At 43.6% G+C, this 17,276-nt stretch overlaps 1 protein-coding gene across 1 annotated transcript in view; it reads right to left on the minus strand.

Annotated features, from left to right (window-relative positions):
* Positions 1-16,591, minus strand: part of LOC111228899 (disabled homolog 1-like) — a 22,639-nt gene extending 6,048 nt beyond the window's left edge. Inside the window, exons 1-7 of the mRNA XM_022755010.1 lie at positions 16,522-16,591; positions 10,708-10,847; positions 7,380-7,478; positions 5,298-5,429; positions 3,678-3,797; positions 3,194-3,232; positions 1,412-1,477 (exon numbers count right to left, since the gene is read on the minus strand). Of these exons, the coding sequence (XP_022610731.1) occupies positions 1,412-1,477; positions 3,194-3,232; positions 3,678-3,797; positions 5,298-5,429; positions 7,380-7,478; positions 10,708-10,847; positions 16,522-16,591 (666 nt within the window). The remainder of the gene's footprint in view (positions 1-1,411; positions 1,478-3,193; positions 3,233-3,677; positions 3,798-5,297; positions 5,430-7,379; positions 7,479-10,707; positions 10,848-16,521) is intronic.
* Between the last annotated feature and the right edge of the window lie 685 nt (positions 16,592-17,276).

The following is a 17,276-nucleotide window of genomic DNA, read 5'->3' on the forward strand; positions in this document are numbered from 1 at the left end:
GACCTGCATTGGATTGGAGGTCGATTCAAATGTAAGAAACAGAGAAACACCTTTTTTCTGTTTTCTTTTTTTTTCTTTGACAGGCTGGGTATTTAAAACAGGAGCTTACAAGAACTGAAAAATGTCTATTGAAGTAGAAAAAGCTACATCAATTTGGAATTAGCCCATTATTATAGAGAGGAATTTTAACGTTTAGAGCAATGGGATTATGCAAATTCTACAGTTGTGCCGTTGAATCAATTCTACTTAAATCAATATTGATTGCAAACAATGCTGGTTCTGTGAGTATTAAGAAAGCCGATTGTTATTCTGCACCAGTATGTCTCAACTGGTTCATCTGACAATAGGAAGATGCCTCAGCTCCGGCCTTCTTTGTATATTTCTCCCACATTTATCCGAACTATCTATTGCTCTTAACATCGCTGCCTGTCTCTCCAAATGCTCCCTTGACTGGTTAACTCTCCGTTACGTTTTCCTCAAGTCTATTGATCTTGTTTCATTCTGAGATCAAATGGCATGGCGAGTGATTAATCTCTCTCTCTGAATCTTTCATCTTCAGAGGAATGCAAGATACAGAGAGGCAAAAAGAGCAGGAGGAGGAGGAGAGGGAGAGAGAGGGAGGGAGGGGGGTAGGATTAAATCATACGACAGGTCCCTAGAGTCCTCGCTGGTCCTTCAAATGGTCTAAAATCAAAAGGTCAAAGTGTTGGATATATAAAAGGAGCCTGGTCTACAGGCCTTGGGTAAACTACCCAGACTAAACAACTGACCTTGACTCTGCTACAGCTGTTTCAGACAATACATGAGGCATTGTACATTTTAAACATAAAGATGCTGCCTTTTTATTTTGAGCATATTTAAGATTTTCATTAAATCAGATCCCATTTTTGTTAGCGGTTGTTTAGCAATAACCATTCAATGTATTTACATTCAGTAATTACCTCTCTAAATAGCAGGTTTGATTGTTACTGACAGACTCTGCTGTCCCCTTGTTGGATTTAAATTGCCTTCAAATGCAGGAGGGATTCACATTAAATGGTAATTGGATATAATCAAGTGATGTTTATAATTTTATTTCATTGATAACAGCTTCTCTGTTCACTCTCCTAACCCCACACCAGAGCTATATTAACTTACTGCTAATGCAAAGCGAAAATACAGCTGCTGCTGCTGCTGCACATCAAAAGCGTTCCACTGGTAAAAACTGGGGTGGCTTTTATTGTAAAGAAGCCACAGGAGACAGGCACAACAAAACAGAACCCTTAGTTTGAGTTACTTCTGAATCTCCAAAAACAATCTGCACTTTGTAACTTCTTTTATAAAAGTTGTTAGTAATGTCACTATTATAATCTATCACAGGGTATCAAGAGGGGGGGGAAAAGGGGGGGGGGGGCAATGCTTGTCTTTGTACCTGATAAACGCTCTCCTCTGACTGGGGGCCACGGAGGGGTTCGTGTCCAGCCTCAAACACTATGTACTACAGAACAGAAGTAGTGGGCAAGGCGTAGAGGTGCAGAGAATAATGAGATGAGAAGACAGAGAGAGAGGGAGAGAGGTTGGCATATAAAACAGAGAGATACAACAAGGGAGTGATACATGATGTGAATAAATGAAAGCACAGGGGAGTGAGGGTGGCGGCAAGTGAGGAGTGAAATGAGATCAGGAATATAAAGGGTGTAAAAGTAAAAAAAAAGAAAAAAAAAAGGGGGCATATGAAAGAGGAATGGGGTGGTGAAGAGAGAAAGAAAAAGAGTGAGGTGGGGAGAGGAAAGAGCACAAGTATAATAGGTCAGGCAGTAGTTCAAGGCAATGTGGAGGTCTTAGCTCAGCAACGTGAAGCTCCACCTCTTTGAGAGAAAATAGAGCCGCAGGTCAGAATATTGGCTTGAGATCCATGACTGAAGTCTCATAAGTCCTCAAATCTGTCAGTATCTCCTCTGAGGTGGATATAAATAAATGCCTTTATGGATCTCAAAATAAAGTAATAGTTTGGCATTTTGGAACATACCAATGTTACCGAGAGTAAGATGAGAGGAAAGAAACCTTTCTCATATCTGTATGGTGACTGTTTAGCTGGAGCAAGCACCTGGTTAGCTTAGCTTCACATAAAGACAGGAAATTGGGAAATAGCTAGCTAACTAACACGCTATATCTAGTTTGTTTAATCCGTACAAAAATTGAAGTGTAAAAACAACAATTTGCTGTTTTCACAGGGGGCAATGTGCTGGACTATTTCTTGGTAGCAAACAGCGGAAGGAAGGACTCCAGGAAGTCACTCGTCCCACCCAAGAAGTAGTCCGGCACATAATCCCCCCTAAAACAACAAACTGTCATATTCACCCCTCGGTTTTTGTACATATTAAAAAAATGTAATGGTGAATTTAAGATGTGGATTTTGTTACTTTTGAACAGAGTCAGCTAGCTGTGTCCCCCAGTTTCTAGTCTTTATGCTAAGCTAAGATAGCATAAAGACAAACACACAGATATTAGAGTGGTATCCACCCTCTCATCCAGCTCTCAGAAAGAAAGCGAATAAGTGCATTTCACAAAATGTCAAATTATTCCTTTTACGACTCTGGCCACAGTCTGGAGTTTTGTCAACCAACATCAACATAAATTGAAAAACTGCAAATGGAATGACTTTATGCAAAAACACACTTCAAGAGCAAAGAACAGAGGTGATCTGGGAGGTGGTTGGACGTACTACTGAACATAGCATTCAGAGTAAGAGTTAGTGTTGTCTGTATTCAGTGTGAGCAAACACAGAGAAAAAAAAATCATCATGTTCAGCCAAATAAATGCACAGGGCAAAAAAGAGAGGTGGTGGTAGGGGGGGGGGTAACAACCAGTCCGGGGTGGGGGCATATCTTTGGAAGAAATCAGAAACATTGACACAGATCAACTTAAAAAATATGGTTTTACAACACTGCACTGGCAAATGGGAGTTGAATGGTTGAACAAAACTGTCCACTAGGATGGTCTACTGTGTATTACTGGAATGGTGGAATATCATGAATCATTAATTCAAGCAGATCAGTGACTGGAGAAGATATTTAAATTAAGGATTAATTGTTTTTTTGTTGTTTTTTTCTTTCTAATTCAAAGCTTTAAAAGTGAAAACAGCTCCAGTGAAGCTAGAAAAGCATCAAAGTCAGCAGTGTCTGGTTCCTGCTCTGTGTGCCTGTGGACCTACCTGGTAAACTGGATCATCCACTTCGTCCTCCAGGATGGTCTGTGTGGGTTTAGGACAGAAGGCAGACGACACATTTTGTAATTTTGAGAATTCACAGTCTCATTCGAAAAGAAATGGACAAAGATCAGAGAACAAAATAAATTAATCTAAGTCTTTTCCATCAAACAAACACAATGACAGTGTCTTGAGTTTTAATGAAACAGCGATTTGCTGTACCACAAACACACCAACACATACAGTACATTTCCTGTCACACACTGTCTGATTCCCGGGGGGGAAAAAAGCATCCAAACCTGTCGCACTTCTATTATATTTAGACGTTCAAACCAGAAATCAGTGGTGCAGACAAACACAGTCTGTGGTGCACTTGAGACAAGCTTGAAAGTGTTAAGATTTCTGTTGTGTGAATGCATTGCTGGCTGAGTTATAGTGTGTGATCTCGCCACCAAATGGGAAATGAAACTGAGAAAAAAAAGTGTCCTACCTGGTAAACCGCCTGCTCACACTGTTTGTCCTTCTGAGCCTTTTTCTCCATCTCCTCCCGCTGTTTAATATCGTAGATGAGCGTGAAGAGGTCGCGCAGGTCAATGATGAGAGGCTCCGCCTGAACGGGAGAAGTGGAGAGAGAGAGAGGGAAGAGGAAGAAGAGGAGGATATGGAAAATTAATGAGGAGAATTTAGAGGAAGGAAATTGGGAATGTGAGAGAAATGGTTGAAGGAAGAAGCAGGGAAAGACGGGGACGGGTATAGCAAGAAGATCCAGCAGAGCAAAGAGCAATGAAGAGCAGTGTTAGGGAAGATGAAGATAAGTATGAAAACAGGTAGAAACAGAGGTAGAAACAGAGGTGGTAGACGGACAAATGCAGTACAGGAAGGATCTTAACATTTTTACAGAAAATGAGCTTAAACCTTTCAGCAATAATAAAAACAAACAATTAACCCTCAAACAGAACTCTGAGGTGGGTAAGAGGAAAAAACATTTTTCCTCTGTGATCGGTGTATTTGTTAATGTGTTAGCCAATATTTATTACAGGCTTTTTATTTATTTCTAATCATCCACCAGGGTGCCTGAAATTGGATTGTTCACACCACACTCTCCCCATGTATGAGGACATACTTTTTCCTCTTTACAAGGGGCTATTCATGAGTTTTCTCTGCCACTGAACATGGTTTCTTGCCGGAGGTGGTGGTGATTGTCATTTCGACAAGGGTCAGACTAGAGGCTACAGTGACTCGCTATCAGAAAAGTGATGAGATGGGCCGGGGCTAGCTGGTTAGCGTGCTAACTTCAGTAGAAGAAAAGACGTGATAGAGACAAGAGTTAACATTGGCGTTGCTTTCCACCACTGGAGAAAAGGAATGAAGCTTGATGCTGAACTCGCAGCGTTTCTTCTAGACTGGTAAGTAAACAGCTGTTACTGCTAATGTTAGCTATGTAGCTATAGCAAAAATTACAAATAAACTTTAAATTATGTCTTCTCCTTATTTTTTACCTAATGATTATGTTTTTGTTATGGGAAGTTACCTTTATGTATTTCATGTATTTAATTAATGTATTTTTATTTTACTTACGTATTTATAGATTTTTATAGATTAATGTTATTTTAGGTGGTAAACTCACTTCGCTTCCTACACTGTTTAAAGCACCATTTGTGCACTCCACACTTTTCCGCTGGAGTTCCTCAGTAAAGTTTGAAGATCTGTAGACTTGACACATGAGACTTGAACTTGAGACACTCAAGAAAAATGAGGATGTTACTCCCCCAAGACTTGACTTGGGACTTGAAAGCAAAAACTGAAGTCTCAAATTTTAACCAGAAGAAGTTCTGCTGACAGTGCCAGGTGGGCCGTGCAAAGCCACACAGCTTGAATATTTAATTGCGAGGCCTTTGCAGTAAAAAGACTTGGTCTCAGTTACATTAAAAAAATTACTGATTTTACACACATTTAAAAGGAAAATGTCAAATTTATTAAATACAAAGACTTGCATCATAACATACAAATCTGCTGATGGAGTCTTGACTTGACTTGGTACTGCCCGCAGGGACTTGGACTTGCCTCCAAAGACTTAAACTTAGCCGTGGCAGAGTGGGAAAGTACTCACCGACTGTGCAGTCTTGATGGCCACAAACCTGTGGTGGCCCTCCTTCCCACAGACATAGCCGAAGGCTCGGTGGTCCCTGGTGTCCTTGGCGATGTAGCTGATCTCATGGACTGAGTGGTGATGCAGGAGCACCTAGATGACAGAAATGTGTTTGTATAGATGAGACCATGTGGGCCAGGAGAAATATGGTAGTCACACATCTACTGTATGTTCTTTTTATTCCTAAAGATGCAAATAAAACACGTCTCGTTTCATTTGAAAATCTGCCTTTTGATATAATGTTTAACATTGAGCACTGTAGACTGTTTGGCAGGAAAAGTAGGTCAACGCTACTTTAAACATCTTTGCATATTGTTAAGCCAAATGCAACCAACCAAAACAGAGTGAGCCTAAAAGTCTCTGACAGACGCAGCAAAGATTCAAGGGTGTTCAAGTCTCTGTTACACAATGCGTCACAGATGATATGGTCGCTATAGAACTGGTTCTCTGTCATCAACAATAAGAATCCAATAACATTTTGTTTGTTTGCTTTTCTTCTGTGTTTATGTCCATCTTTGATACGAGCAGGATTAGAGATGCTTTGATTGTTCACCCAGCATTGCTGTAATCCTACTGTATGTATTCACGCCATGGGTGGCCAATGGGCAGCTCTGAAATACCAGGCAAAAACCAGGCCCCCGAAAAAGCTCAGAAAACATAACTACACACCCATAAATACACACAGACTAATTGAGCTGTCACTCAGGCACACCTACCTGCTGCTCCTCTATTAGCAGAGATAAGCGCAGGCACTGAGGAGGAGCTTTTATTTGAATATTAGCCGATACTCAGTCCCTGGTAACGCCTCAGATTAATGTAAAATACAAAACTAATATGACTAGTCTACTCGATTCAGCAGAGAATCATGTCAGCTTTACATAAAGTATTTCCATCTAAACGCTTGCTGACGCTGGCTGCGCTGGAGTGATCCCCATTTCCACCATAATCACTCAAGAGGGATATTAAGTGTGGAGTGTTATTTACCGCCAGTAATCAGTAAATAAAATGAAGAGCATTAGGGGGCATGATTTCCAAAACAACAAATGAGCTTGTCAAAAGCTGGTGAGCTGGTTGGTGATGGCGGGAGGCTTAATGTTCTTTTTCATTACAGGCGAAAGACACGCCACTATCACCAGCAGTCATATTGAAGAGAGATATTATCAAAGATGGGTGTTTTTTTGGGGAATAAACAGTTGGTGGTTGGGTGGGGGTCGGCAGCCACGGGACAAGCGCTGTTGCGTAATTATCAGTTTAGCACTAACGACAGCTGAGGTGGAGCCGCGGTGTAATTAGCATTAGCGGCAATGATCATTAAGGGGTGGAACTGACTGCTAATTATCGGTTAGCGCTGATGAGCAGAGTGGGCCTATCTAGCCAACACTACGCCCCAGGACGGGGGAGAGCCGAGCCCCTCGATCATCCTGTAATGGAACAGCAGGCCTCTGAGTCCGCCAGGGGGATGGAAGCCAGGATGGAGGCGGAAACAGCCCGTCTCATAACATCACCATAACATTGCTCACTGCGCTATCATTAGCAGGCAGACAGGGCCTGAGTGATCTTAAGTAGGTCCTGCAGCATACCCCTAATCTTACTCGGGTGTATGTTAAACCGGTTAAGGTCAGGGTCAAATATCAAATGCAAGACCTGCAATTTAATGCTGTCAAGTTCAATCTTTATGACCAAAGGGTAAACTGTCCAGTGAAAACATGTTATTGCTTTTTTTTTTTTTTTTGCATTGATGTTTTGGAGAAGAATTTAGATCTTTTTTTTTTTTTTTGCAGATGCAACAGTGAAAACAGCACATTTTGTTTCCGCACAACCTTGTGAATCATATTACCTCTGTGCAGGTATTGCCGCTGTACTAATATGTCAACCGTGCCAACCAGGCTTACAAGATGGCGGCCCTGGCAGCCGTTGTGAACTGAACCGTGCAAGCGTCTGCCCTCTGGATGTCCTATACCGCGGGTCCACAGAACAGCAGCTGGCAGAGGCCTCACGGTGCAGCTCTGCCACGGCGGGCCCACTCGCTGACATGTTACTCACCCCTGATCTTTCACAGTAAATCTTGATCCCGCCGAAAGAGACCGTCAGGAAGACTCTCTGCTTGTGCTCCCCTTTGGAACGTGCCGAGGAAGCCATTCCCTGAAGGACGTTAAAGGAAATGACATGAGGAGATGAAAGGATATGAGCTCAGCATGAAAGATTGCGAGCTTTCTTCTCTTCCGACTCAGGTGTGTGTAACAGTGGGAGGGGGAGAAGGAGACACTGAGAGGGAGATTCGGGGGGGAAGATTGGGTGAGCAGGGGTGACAGGAGTTACATAAGGTGTGATAGGACAGAATGTTCTTTCATGTGCCTTTTCTTGAAGCTTCACTCTCACAGGAATTCACACGTCACCTTGTACAGCGAGTCTTATTATTATTTCCCAAGCACTTTTTTTCTCTCCCTTTTCATGAAGTAGGTCTGCTGCACTTCAACGTGACATACACAAGAGCTAGCTAACAACAATAAGGTGAGATTTGCTGACAGAATGGATCTCGCTGCTGACCGACCGACTCACAAACTTCACATACTGCTGACTGAACAACCAATCCAGCCTTTGAAGTGTGTTTTTTCCCATGATTCTCGGCAGCTCCTTTTTTCTCATATTCTCGACTCTAATAACGAAAACAATTAACATTTCGCACCGTGTTCCATTTGACGTGACCTGTGTGTTTGACATGTCTTTCATGGAACAAAGCCTACGAGAGAGGAGAGGGGAAGGAAGAGATAAGAAGGAGAAAAAGACCTGCTGCGCTGAATATGTCTGACAAAACTGCAAGCCCATTCACACTGACAGGTGGCTGACCTCCTCTGCACATTAGCTACCTTCCACCTCTGACTTCTTCTTTTAAAGCTCAGCTAATATTTAAAAACCACGGCCGTTATGAGTTGTTTCTGCAGGGAAATGGAGGAGAAAAATTATCCATCCATCTTTACATACATGAATATATATTCATATGAGAAAAGGGGGAGATGAAGGGATAAAAGGAGTATAAAGAGGAGGATAAGGAGCAGTACAAGCAACAGGGATAAGAAAGAGATGAAGTAAGTGAGAAAGAGGCGGGCGGGAGAGTCGATGGATGTTGTCAATCAGCCATCGGCTTCTCCATTTGGTGGATTAGTCCTCAAGGCAGCGAGAGGCAGCTCAATACAGACCCCGTCCCCTCCTCTATCCCCTGTCCAGATAATAGCAGGTCTGTATTGACTGCTCCATTGACTGTAACTGGCTGGTGGCTGGTGACTACAGGAGTCATTCCGAGGGCACTGCTGAAATGTCAGATTATGGCAGCGAAAAAAGTTGTTTTATTGGACATACCGCTTTGAATGGATATGGGTGATGAAAAGCTTTGCCTCCTGGCTATACTGCTCTTCACGTAAAGGCTTCCCACACATTAAAGCTCCAGAAAAATCTGTGAGAATATACTTAAAAAGCCACGCGTATACGTCCACTTTTGGAGAGGGATTTATCCCGTAGCCACCTACTGCAAAGGCGCTTATGAGCGGCTTCTTTTCCCAACAAAGAGAGTGAAAGTATCTCTTGCCTTTTACTTTGGTGTCAGTAAAATATTCAGGAGGATACAAACTAAACTTTTGAGAAGGGGAAGTATGTTATTTCTGAGTATTATGTAATTAAATAACTGATACTGTTAAACAGTAATTGTCTAATCTTAGTTTAGCGAACATTACTAGCCACAGCAGGTAGTAAACTTCTCCACATGCTGAAGCGACATGCTTTGGGCTCTGATAAGGTTGGTACTTGGTACTCTGTTTTATTTTATTAACTAAAACTTAAAAATACAAGAGCAAAAGTAAAAGGAATATGTTTAACATTAGCTGCAAACGATAGCATGTCTGGCTAAGTAGCTTACCTACAAGACCAGGGGACGTTCATACTACATTATTTTGTGGGGTTACAGGTTCCACTGTTCAGTTTTTCCTCACTGTGTGGAAGCCGGTCCTGGATGCTAAGAGCATCAGAGTGGGCTCAGCAACCTCAGCCAAACGTTTTATCTGAGCTGGTGTTACGTTCCAAAAACACACTAGTTCTCATTCAAGAAGCCTTACCCCACGCTTTGTTAGAAGGGAAACAAAATACGAGTATAAATCGAACCTCTTTCTAATCCATGTAATTTAAGCAGCTAAACAGCGTTATTGTAATTTTACATTTTTTCTACTACTAGCTGTTTCTTCATTTCCATGTCTTCTACAGGGATCATCAGCATCAAAAAAATCCAAACAAAAAACAAAACATTTTTTTTTTTTTTTAAAGTTAGCTTAATTAGCAAGCTAGCTGCAGCTGCAGCTGAAGCTCTGCGACGACAGTCGTTATTTCAGGCGACACAACTCACAGGCGGCAGCTAAAAATGAGATGTTTGCTTTTGTCTGTCTCTCTCCGATATCAAGAACCTATTGCTTTAAAAACTACTAAGAATTTCAAGTGGTAAATCTACCCTGTTAACACGGCAAAGTTCACATGTGCGCGAACAGAAAGCCTAACAGTAACAAGGGTGACAGGGTTTAGGGATCAGTGAATATACAGAACATTTTAGTTCACGTACTTCAAAATAAGTTCAAGAATCCTTAACCCTTTCTTCCCCAATCAGCAGTGCTCAGACTTTCTTTCCTCCAGCTTTGGCGCCATCACTGTGGGACTGAATTTGACCTAATTTACTTGCAACATTCTGTTAACAACGTTGCTAAATATTATCTGGGTCACATTATCACAGTTTGCATATGTGCTACAAGTATGAATTTTGTTGTAAAAATAGAAGACTGTGACTGACACGAGAAGACATACAAGAGGCAGACGAATTGGGGAGGGGGGGGTTAGTGTTCTTGCAGTAGCAGGCTGAAAAAGTGAAAATTTAAATGATACACTAGTTTAAGCGCCTCAGAAGAAGAAGCCAGTTTCCATCCAAGGTCAAAAAAGCTGTATGAATTAATGCGAAGAGCTTTGAGCAATACTAAAAATACAGCAGCCTATTAGAGGGAAAATAAAGTACAAAGCTGCTATCATTTTGCACAAGATATAAAACCAACCTTACAGTAGCTTTCTACATGACAAAGATCTACAGAATAATATGGCCGGACTTTTATTTGTTCCGTCTGGTCAGTTCTTTACAGAGCTTCAGTGAGTCATACACAGGACGAGGCAGCTCCCATGAGTCATTCAACAGACAATACAGTCATGCCCGAGCATGCCTTTTCAAAATCTGTCTTTGATGAATGAAGAGGCTCAATGATGTCCCTGCAGACACACACACACACACACACACACACACACACACACACACACACACACACACACACACACACACATAAGTCTGCACCTTCAGCTTCATCATGGAGTCCTGGCACAGCTTGTCCCCGCGAGCCGCCGTCACCTCATCAATCCCGATCAGCTTGGCCTTGTACCGCACGCCATCTCCACGGAAACGCTTAATAAGCCCCGCCTCACTGCGGTCCTGACCTGCGGCGGGAGAGAAAGAGAGAAAAAGAGAGAGGACAAAAATAAAGGGGGAGAAAATGAAAAGAGTGATTACAGGAAACAAGGATGTGTGAGCTCAACTGAATCTTACAACTTCAGTATCGTGCCCTGCTTGAGGTATAGAGGCTTCTGTGTGTGTGTGTGTGTGTGTGTGTGTGTGCGCGCGCTTACTGGTATAAATATTTATGGAATAGGAAATTTAGAATGAATAGCAAATTAGCAGCAGCGAGCAAAGATTGAAAGAAGATTGAACCTGAAATTGAAAATGAAGTTGGACTAAAGCCAGTGGACTAAATGAGAAAACAAGTGAAACACTGAGACCACTTTACCATCACCTATTGCAGGGCATTGTGGGGCATTCACACACAAAGCTAGGGTGGAAGGTTACGGGCTGGTTGAGTGGGGGCGCTTACTCCTACGCTTCACCCACGCCCAGAGTTCCCATGGGTGCTATTGGTGGTGACAAACCAGCTTGAATGGCTGCTATTGAGGGGAATCATCTCGGTCCAGCGCTCACCCACAATCCACCATGCCCTCCCTGGGTGATGGATGTTGGGTGGTGGCAGGATGGTGGTGTGAGATCGGGGGGCGTTTGCAAGTGTGTGTCTGGATGGCCTCAGGCTTTAGGCTGTCTTCCCCTCCCTTCTCCCTCCCGTCCCTGTTGCTGATTATTCTGTCTGTCAGTCTCTGCAGCTGCCCCGACACCACCTTGACACCGACACCTTTCTCATTTTGTCTCCGTGCTGTGTGCCGTTGTACTGTTTTGATTATGTCGGCGCGAGCCTCGAGCGCCGTCTTGTGCGTCTACAACCTACAAACCATCCCCTCATAACTTGTGCGGGGTTTGTCAGCTTCAACGCCGACTCCCTCCACATTTACACAAAGAGATAGCAGGATTTCAAATCAAGGTCACCAGCACCTTGGAGAATTTAACAGTTTTCCAGCCCCACTTTGGTCGCTCAATTCTAGGTCACGAGCCCACGCGAGCCCATCAGTTAACGACACATTTAGGTGGCTGGCTAAGCTGCGCATGAGAAGAGGACAAGGTTTAATATCCCTAACAGAGACTGTCAAGCTGCACTCAAAGAGCATATTAAACCAAAATGAGCTTATTCCACCCAGAAACACACGGTATTTCCATCCATACTACATTTCCCCTCGCACAAGTGGAGTTTCTCTTTCCATCCTTGCAATTTCCAAGGAAAAAAAAGAAAAAAGAAAAATCAAAAAGAAAAACTGGAAATTTAGAAAAAGCGTAAATTAACGGGTTTGTGAATATGGGAGGAAAAAAAATGTCTTAGTTCTAATGCAAGCGCTTGTCTTGGCTATGCACACCCTCTCACTAATTCATGAGGGCACAATTCTCTAAAGAGGGGGGGGAGGGCTTGAAGATGCTAAAGTCATTAAAGTCTCTAAGCAAGTGAATGTCAAATCTGGGTCTAATTCAGACTTGTTTCCCTGCCAGAGGATAATGAGTCTTATATACAGCCTGGCGTGCACATAGCAACCGTGTGGAGAAATGAACATTCAGACTTTGATGACAGAGAGACTCAGCGTGGACTCTGCTTTGACATACAGTATATACATGACTGCAGCAGCGCTAAACCGTGCATAACAGATGCAAAGGGAAGGTGGACACCTGCAACGACCGTAGCTATACCTGGTTCGAACCACCCCCTCGTACAGTGGCTGCAGTCAGCTCATACAGTATTATGTATTCCATCCTGATTTTACTGACTCATACACTCTGTAATGTAATGTAAAATGCATGCTGCTCCAGTTGCATTTTAAACACGATCAGACCAATTCAGTGCAGCTCTCTCAGATGAGCTTTAACCAGATGTTCTGTGCCATTTGTTTCTTTACATACAGCGTGCCATTTCCCCTAATAACACTTCAGGAGAGATTTAGAGGTTTATGCACAGATCCTCAAAAAAAAAAAAAAGTAGGCCTTGCATACCGAATGAGAGTCTTGACACAGTGGCATAACTTGTACACTACGTGCTCTGGGTTCAGATCAAGACGAGCCGAGTGTGCTGTATTTGAAAACTAAAGAGCTGCGGGGCATGCTGTTTCATGTTGTTACACACTGTAGGAAAGGAGAAGAGAGAGGGAGAAAGTGTGTGTGTGTGTGTGTGTGTATAGAGGGGTGACACATATTCCTCTGGCTTTCTGGATTAACAATTACCCAAGGTTGAAATGTCCTCACAACATTTCTGGCCCATGATCCTGATGCTCACAATTTGTCTGACAGAGGGTTTTTGCCTAAAGTATTGTCTTCTGTTAATCTGCATCTAAGGATATCCTACACAATGTACAACATGCCCGCCATTTGCGAGACTGGGGTGCATGCATCCCGTGTTAGAGTCTTTCTTACATCTCTCTCCTCCTCATTTTTTCCTGTTGCCCTCATTTTTCCGCCGAGCTATTAAGACAATTAATTAAATGCCATGAAATAGTGAATTCTTCAGAAACGGAGCAGGGAATTAACAGCCAGGATGTCGGAGGGTGGGGGGGGTTCATATCAAACGCTACAATCCCCCACCTGACACACACAGGCCTTGCACCAGGACCATGGAGAGAACAATTACTGCTAGCCCTGCTCCATACTGTTTCAGGGCTCGTGTCTGATCACAGTGTTGCATCCTCCCTCCTTGCCGCACTAGAATGGGGACAGTGAAGGGACAGATGGCAACAGATGGAGAGTCAGAAGTGCCCCTCCAGATATAAGGACTTGGCAACAAGAAACTTTTTGTTGGGGGATCCGGGCATCGAGGCAGCTTAACCTTTGGACCTTTCTGAGTGTGTATCTGTGTCTGCCTGTCTCGCTCCGTCAATGTCCCTGTCAGTGGGACACACGCCGTCTATTTAGCAATAATGAGAGTACAGTGATGCGCACTGAGCCATACTTTCACCTACATGCAGTGTGCAATATTAACAATTATTTTATGCGTCTCTGCACAGGACATTTGAAATCCCTAAAATGAAAACGCTAGGTATGTCGTCCTGTCAGCGCAGGGGGGGCTGATGACTTTAAGCAGTAGTAAAGAGAATGGGCGTCTGAGTAAGCCGAATCTGTCCCCGCCATCTGCCTCCCTCATGTGCACAAAATACTTTTCATAAGCCTCAGCAAACACACAGATACACATTTACAAACATTAAAGACGGCACGTGTTCGCTTGTCCAAACCCACACTCGAGTCAAAAATCCCTCTACCCAACTTTGGCGCTAGACACCAGGTAAAGGTTTTGGCTAAATGGCTGATCGTTAGAGCGGTTATAGGATTAATGAGGGGCATTGTGCACATCATCAATGCGGCGGACAGACCATTGACTCGCTGCAGAGTTACATGCAGGTATTGATGTGCGCTGGGTGGGGATGGGGGAGATCGTTGTTTGGTTAGGGGCTCCACTCTGTTATTAGCACGCTGATGGTGAAGCAGTGCGATGAAACTGTTGGATAAGCATACCGACAAATGATTTGGTCAAATATGGGGAACAGTGTTTGACCGGGGTGAAATGGTTAGTATTTGTGCTGCACCTTCAGCACAGGAGGTGACGGGTGATTTAATCTGCTGTTTGCCTCTTTCTGTGTCTGTTTGCTGTGTCTCTGTCCTCTCTCTCTCTCTCTCTCTCTCCCTCTCTCTGTCAATGTCTCGCTGTCCTCCGTTCCATGTCTTTTTCTCTTTCTTTTTTTTTTAAATGAATCATTTTTTGTGCACAGATTATAGTGGGAGAGCAACAGTTGCTATGGAGATGGAGTAAAGTCACGCATGTAAAGCAATTCTGTCGATGGGTAGAAGGGAGCTTGGGCTTTACAATGGGAGTCAGAGTTTGCTGCAGTGAGGTTTGATATTTCCAAATGGTTTTTAAACCAGTGACAATTGGAAATGCTATGACATCCACAAGGTAGTGTGTCCAGTACGTCCTGTTACCATAATATTGGGTGTCACGGCTTTTATATTTACTACCATAAACGGTCTACTTTCTTCTGAAATGCACGACGAGCCGAGAATGCATTAAAAGATTAGAGTGACGACTGCCTATATTCTTCTTATTGTCAACAACCCCCAACCAACATTTACGTTCAAGTGACAAAGCCCTCCAGTGGCCGCTGTTATCATCAGCAAAAGAGGAAGTCAGGTGATGTTGTTATATGGCGACAAAATCAGCGAAGGCAGGAGGTCGCGGCAGATGGCTCAGTCGACAAAACATTGGGCTTTAACAGTGGGAGGTGCTGTAAATAGTCACTAAAGCACTAAATATCTATTAATCCCCAGATGAAAATAGTCCCCCAAAAATTCACTATTTACACCGGCATATATTGTTCCATTTGAAAAACGAAAGAATATATTTGAAAAGATTTACGTCGTCAGTAGGAGTGGGTGGGTTTGGGCTTGAGTGTTACTGACACGGTATGAAGCTCATTTTAGTATTAAGAGGCAGATTTACACGTTGCTGGTTTCGGTCGTTTCATGGGATTCGTTGATAAGAGGAAAATAACAGCAGCCTTATCCTTTAAATCACATCATTTTGTTCTGCTGCTTCCCACCCATATGAATATAGAGAGATCTTTGTCTTAATGTACTGCATGTCATCAACCCCATCCTCAATGGCGTCCTTCACCTGGCCCCAGCCTGCTCACCACCACCACTGGCTGTGCTGCCTGACAGTCTGCATGCATTTACGCTGCCACATTTCCATTTATATGGATCTAAATAGCATCTTTGCTGATTGTGACAATGGTCCCTGCAGCACATGTGATTAACATGGTAAAGTCGGGGGCTGATAGCCTGTGCTGATAGCCCCCTCCGATGAGCCGCATGGCCACGTGTGTAATAGCCCCCTTGCTCCGCTCTCCCCCCTCCACTTAACTCAAATCGATGGGCCCTCCTCCAGCCCGGCCATTTATCTGAGCAAGCCGACAGAGCCAGTGAAACAGCCACAGAGGACCTGGCCCCGTGGCCTCGTTACAGCCAGCCTGCAGAAGCCAGATTTACTGGACTAGCTGGAGTGGCTTTACTCATGGATGGAGAGATGAGGGGAAAAAAAAAAGAAAAAAGGATGAGGAAAGGAAAAAGCATCCTCTTCGTACACACTTTCTTCCCTCTCCCTGTGATTTTTCCTCGTTCTGCGTCTCTATCTCCTCTTCTTTCCTCCTCTCAGCCAATTCAATCCCATTTCAATCTCCCGGTGAACGTTCGGAGAATGCCTCGTCCTATTACATCACTTATGCTGTTCATCAAAGCGACAGGGTGTGAATTACCCTGTCCATGACACCTAAATCATGGCACTACCAAACCCTGGGGCTACGCGGAATAGCTGTTACTACATTTGGATCCCTGGGATGAGACGGGGGGCCTCTCGGTGGGCTCGCCTGACTGAAGCTCCCAGCATTATTTAGCTCCATCCAAACATGGCTTAAAGTTATGTTCACTGCCTGCCAAACACGAGAAAGCTGCCCTTTCCCCATTTTGTCTTCTTCATGTAACTGGTTGTCTGTGGAGTACTGTTCCCTCAACATTATATATATATATATATATATAAAAAATCAGGCTTTTTTTCCCTTAATACAGCGAATTACACATGCCCCATGAGCTGAATATTTCACATAGATCTACACGCAGAATTATTGTCGCAGGTAGATTCTCACGTACCTTTGATCCTCCTGGACTCCTTTCGCTGGCTGGTTTTGACACCCGGCTGGAGCTCGGCCTCTGCTGACATCCTCCACTGCTGAGTCCCTTGTCCTGCTCACAGCAGATCCACCATGGGTTAGCAGCACACTAGCTAATCCTCCCAACTCCCAGTGTCCGATTCCCCCGGTCCCGTCTTTTCTCACAGTCGCTCTTTGGTGGAGAAAATCTCCTTCGAATCCATGGCGAGACGTCTGGTACTCCTCAATAAATGAAGATCCAGCATAGATAGCTACGCTCCTTCACTGTTTGCCCATGGTGTCCGGGTATTGCTAGACAACACATGAAAAGATGATTGAATTATGAACTGGGCGATCCTCTCGAGAGTAGCTTCAGATCAGAATTGACATCTTCTGGAGTGTACCTGAGTTCTCTCCGTGAAGGTCAAGTATCACATGGTCCAGTGTTGCTCTTTTCTGAGGGTCCACCTATTGCTCAGGTGTAATTCCCCCCAGGGGAGACTGCAACATTGATTGAATCAAATATTGTTCTTCACAGTAGGTCAGGAGTGGATATTATTCTTTGGTAGAGCACTTCAGATGCAGTCCGACAGCCCATCACAGTCACTTGCTCCGAGCGCTGCAAGGCAAGAAGACAGGGATGACATTTAATGTTACCCTGGAGGTTGGTTAAAAATTAAAATGACAAACACATACCCTTTGATCACTCATTACAACATTAATTTAACATACAGAATGGCAGGCACCAATTTAACA

Source organism: Seriola dumerili, unplaced genomic scaffold (assembly GCF_002260705.1).
Source record: "Seriola dumerili isolate Sdu_G_001 unplaced genomic scaffold, Sdu_1.0 BDQW01000226.1, whole genome shotgun sequence".
Taxonomy (NCBI): Eukaryota; Metazoa; Chordata; class Actinopteri; order Carangiformes; family Carangidae; genus Seriola; species Seriola dumerili.